The 4,958-nt window shown below is 43.1% G+C and overlaps 1 protein-coding gene across 1 annotated transcript; it reads left to right on the top strand.

Moving 5' to 3' along the window:
* Nucleotides 1–688: 688 nt before the first annotated feature.
* On the top strand, nucleotides 689–3,024 carry CD93 (CD93 molecule). The gene has a single exon (XM_040351676.1). It carries the CDS (start codon nucleotides 966–968, stop codon nucleotides 2,841–2,843), a length of 1,878 nt encoding a protein of 625 aa, XP_040207610.1. The 5' UTR covers nucleotides 689–965; the 3' UTR covers nucleotides 2,844–3,024.
* The last annotated feature ends 1,934 nt before the right edge of the window (nucleotides 3,025–4,958 follow it).

Genomic DNA, 4,958 nt, shown 5'->3' with positions numbered 1-4,958 from the left:
GGCATTGACAGTTGTTCAGTCTTTCTAAATAATGGTAGCCAATCACAAGAAGGAACTGACAGGAGGAAGCTAAAGACTCCAAGGTGATAGCCAATTACAAGAAAGAACTGACAGAAGGAAGCTAGAAAGATAAATTAATTTGGACAGCAGGTGGACCAGTGGGCGGATAATAACATAAGAACTACATCCTAATATTGGATGCCTACATTTACATGGTGTTATTTTTAGTGCCCTTGGGTGAGGAACACCCATCCAACCAAAGGTCAATTTGTATTAATATTGTTTTCTTACATAGCTATCAAACTTCATGTCATCATCCATCGCAACTAATGGATGGGGTTTAAATTCTCACGACCCAGCTGCACCTTTTGTCTATTAAGATAGAGTAAAGGAAAGAAAATATTTGACTATTTTTTTTTCTTTAATTCTCATGCAATCTACTAAATAAAATGCAAGTTAAATATGCATGGTCTTACTTGTAAAAAGCTCCCATGTGTGTTTTTTTTTAACTTCCTAAAATAACAAGATAAATAGAAGCGTTTTCTATTTTTATAACTCGCAAATGCCAAGTTCTCAGAAAATGCCAATGTGTAGCTGTAAGTGTTCAGATATCTGAAAGCGATGGTCAAATCAAAGCAGCGTCTTGCCTTTTTTCCTTCATTTTAAAATTTTATTTTTAATTTTTTTTTTGCAAATGTTACATCTCAGGCAAAAGCAACACAGGAACTGTCCAGTCTTTTAAATACAAAATAACTAAACAAAGTAAGGACAGCATTTGAAGATAAGAACCTCTTAACAAAGAAAACAATTGCAAGCCAGCACCATTCAGGAAATTCTGTTCTTTGCCGAAGAATAGGATCTACGACAACACAGGATGCATGCGGACTGTCTCCTATAATAAAGGATATACATTACCAATGTCATAACCCTCATACACCCACTTCTTAAGTTGCCTTTGGATTAGTATGAGGTTCTTCAGTCCCTTCTTAAGCAGAAGAGTCTCTACCAGAAAGAGAACTAGTGGGGAGCAGAGGAGAATGTTGATCTTTATTGCAGGACTTCTATTTTTGACCGCTAATTTACCGGTTTCCAATGGAGTGTATGATGAAAAGCAAGGGGCAGCTTTTTGTTCAAGCAACACGTGCTACACCGTCCACCTAAGCAAGACAAAGTTTTCTGAAGCAAATGCCACCTGCACTAAGACAGACGGCAACTTGGTGACAATTAAGAGTGAAAAAGAAGCTGAAGTTGTCCACAACTTGCTTTTGGAACTCGCCAAAAAAACTCCACCTAAGCAACCTTTAAAACTCTGGATTGGACTTAAATTAAACCAATGTGTTATGCAACATGATTTGCTCAAGGGATTCTTATGGACCACAGGTGACGAGAATACGGAAAAAAGCCAATTTTCCAACTGGATGAGTGAACCAAAGTCAACGTGCACCAGAGAAATGTGTGTGAGTATGATGTTACACGCAAACCCTTTTCATAACTTCAAGTGGGTTGCTAGCTCATGTTCGTCCCTGTCGGATGGCTATATCTGCAAGTATGACCACCGGGGATCGTGCCAGCCTTTAGAACTAGGTGGCCCTGGAATAGTTGAGTACGATACCCCATTTAGTTTCAAAAGTTCCTCTTTGAATCTAGCGCCCTATGCCACCTTTGCTTATGTGTATTGTGGTCACCAAAAGGATGGTAAACACTACAGTTTAATGTGCAAGAAAGTGGAAGTGAGTGGGACCACCGTGTACCAGTGGGCTGATCCTCGTTCAGATAAATATCCTGGAGCTTTGTGTGTTTCTGAGGAACTTGGCTGTGACTATAATAATGGAGGATGTAAACATAAATGTACTAAGAACGCAGAGAAAGGATCTATCTCATGTGAATGCGATGATGGTTATGTGCTTGCACCTGACTTGGTGTCTTGTGTTTTACCTAACCACTGTCAGTCCCACCAATGTGAACACCATTGTGTAAACCACCTGCATGTCCATGAATGTACGTGCTCACCTGGCTTTGTGCTTGCTGAAAATAAAAGAAACTGCTTAGATATCGATGAATGTTTGGAAGGGCCCTGCAACCACACTTGCGCCAATACCATTGGCAGCTTCCAGTGTCATTGTCCCGCAGGTTTTAATTCCCAAGGCACACAGTGCTTGGACGTCGATGAGTGCTTGAAGTCAACTTGCTCTCACGGTTGCCTCAACACCTATGGATCTTACCTTTGTTCCTGTAACAGTGGCTATATCCTTGACAGCAATAAGAAATCATGTTTGGATATTGATGAGTGTAATAATTCCCCATGTGCCCACTCCTGTGAAAACACTCCTGGGAGTTACACTTGTACCTGCCCAAAAGGATTCAAGTTATCATCGGATCGCATCTCCTGTCTTCCAGAACTTCAAAACACAAACATAACTCCCACTGGCCATGGAGACAAAGATCCCGGACCAAAGAACAGGGAAACGACCAGCAATGGCCAAAGAGACATGACCAACCAACCCACCCCGAGCACAGTGTTTAAGGCCTCATTTACGGAGAAAGAAGATAAAAGAAAGGAGATGTCATCCAGTACAACATCCAGTGAAACTGTTAACTTTTCTGCCAATAGTTCTGTAGATCAGGTAGTAAGTGATCCTCAGGATGGGTATAGCGTAGTGTTACTAGTCAGTATCTTATGTGCCTGTGGTGTTGTTCTGGTACTCCTCGTTGTAGCTGGAGGGTTCTTGTGCTACCGGAGAAGGAATGCAAAGAATAAAGAGACTGAGAAGCAATCCAGTGCTACAGATAAGTACTGCTGGGTTCCAGAATCTGAGAATAAAGCAAACAATGACTTCAGGTGACCTGGCATTCCGTACACAGGCATGCAATCCTTTCTTTAACTCTAGGCACTGGTATTGTTTTTTTTTTTTTTTTTAACAGCTTCAATGTTATTATTACAAATCTATATCATACGCATAGGTGTGCGCAGCCTATTGAATTAGGGTGTGCACCCCAAAGCCCAAACACGCAATACCGATCACTCACGATGTTCATTCAGAAAGGGAAGGGGCTGGTAAATTACATATTTACTGGCCCCTTCCCCACTCCTAAAACATCCCAGCCAATAGGAGAGGAGGGAAGCAGGCAGAGCTGTGGGAGGGGGGGGGGAGATGGGACTCAGGGCAGTAGGGGGAATCTGTACTACTCAGGGTGATTAGGGTGTGCCTGGGAACACCTGGCACACCCTATGCTCAAGCCTATGATCATACGTGCATGGACAAAAGTAGCTCAAACTGTAGGGTTGATTTACTAAAACTGGAGATGGGACCCAGGGCAGTAGGGGGAATCTGTACTGCTCAGGGTGATTAGGGTGTGCCTGGGCACACCTGGCACACCCTGTGCTCACGCCTATGATCATACGTGCATGGACAAAAGTAGCTCAAACTGTAGGGTTGATTTACTTAAACTGTAGAGTTCAAAATCTGATGCAGCTCTGCAGAGAAACCAATCAGCTTCAATTTTTTTTTTTGGTCAAAGCTTAATTGAAGAGGCTGAAGTTAGAAGCTGGTTGGCTACCATGCACAGCTGCACCAGATTGTGCAGTTTAGTAATACAACCCCTGTGTTCTTTATTTTATTTTTTAAAAACTGCTTTGAAGAATGTTTAAAACTTTAATTATCTTTAGCAGCCTTTCCCAGCTCTTTTTACCCCACTAGAAACTGTGAAATAATTTTCAGGTTTAGGGAACCCCTAGTAAGATTATCAGGAGTTCTTGGGAAAATGCCTCATTGGTGTGGTGGTAAGCGGGAAGAATGCCCTCTTAAAGGGATGGCCAGAATGACATCCTTGTAGTCATGCTGCTGGCTCTGCCAAGTATTGTTGGACCTGGAGCCAACGCTGTATCCTGGCCTAGACCAACAAGGCCCAGGCCTAGGGCAGCACTTTGAAGGGGGGCACAATGTGAGGCCTCGTACACACGACCGAGTTTCTCGGCAAAAACCAGCAAGAAACTTGCTGGGTTTTTTTTTGGCCGAGGAAACAGGTCGTATGTACAACTTTCGACGAGGAAACTGTCGAGGATCTCGTCGAGCCAAAAAGAGAGCATGTCTTCTTTTTCCTCGACGGGAATGGGGAAATTTGGCTCGCCGAGATCCTCGACAGCCTAACAAGGAACTTGACGAGCAAAACGATGTGTTTCGCCCGTCGAGTTTCTCGGTCGTGTGTACGAGGCTTCAGAATGCAGGGGGGCAGAATGTAAGAATGTTCCTTACATTGGTGATCAGTGGGAAGAATGTCCCTTACATTGGTGATCAGTGGGAAGAATGCTCCTTACATTGGTGATCAGTGGGAAGAATGTCCCTTACATTGGTGATCAGTGGGAAGAATGTCCCTTACATTGGTGATCAGTGGGAAGAATGTCCCTTACATTGGTGATCAGTGGGAAGAATGTTCCTTACATTGGTGATCAGTGGGAAGAATGCTCCTTACATTGATGGTCAGTGAGAAGAATGTTCCTTACATTGGTGATCAGTGGGAAGAATGTCCCTTACATTGGTGGTCAGTGGGAAGAATGTCCCTTACATTGGTGATCAGTGGGAAGAATGTTCCTTACATTGGTGATCAGTGGGAAGAATGCTCCTTACATTGGTGATCAGTGGGAAGAATGTCCCTTACATTGGTGATCAGTGGGAAGAATGTCCCTTACATTGGTGATCAGTGGGAAGAATGTTCCTTACATTGGTGATCAGTGGGAAGAATGCTCCTTACATTGGTGATCAGTGGGAAGAATGTTCCTTACATTGGTGATTAGTGGGAAGAATGTCCCTTACATTGGTGATCAGTGGGAAGAATGCTCCTTACATTGGTGATCAGTGGGAAGAATGTCCCTTACATTGGTGATCAGTGGGAAGAATGCTCCTTACATTGGTGATCAGTGAGAAGAATGTTCCTTACATTGGTGATCAGTGGGAAGAATG

Source organism: Rana temporaria, chromosome 4, assembly GCF_905171775.1.
Source record: "Rana temporaria chromosome 4, aRanTem1.1, whole genome shotgun sequence".
Lineage (NCBI taxonomy): Eukaryota > Metazoa > Chordata > Amphibia > Anura > Ranidae > Rana > Rana temporaria.
The sequence above is the reverse complement of the archived record's forward strand: the minus strand, read 5'-3'. Positions and strand labels throughout refer to the sequence as shown.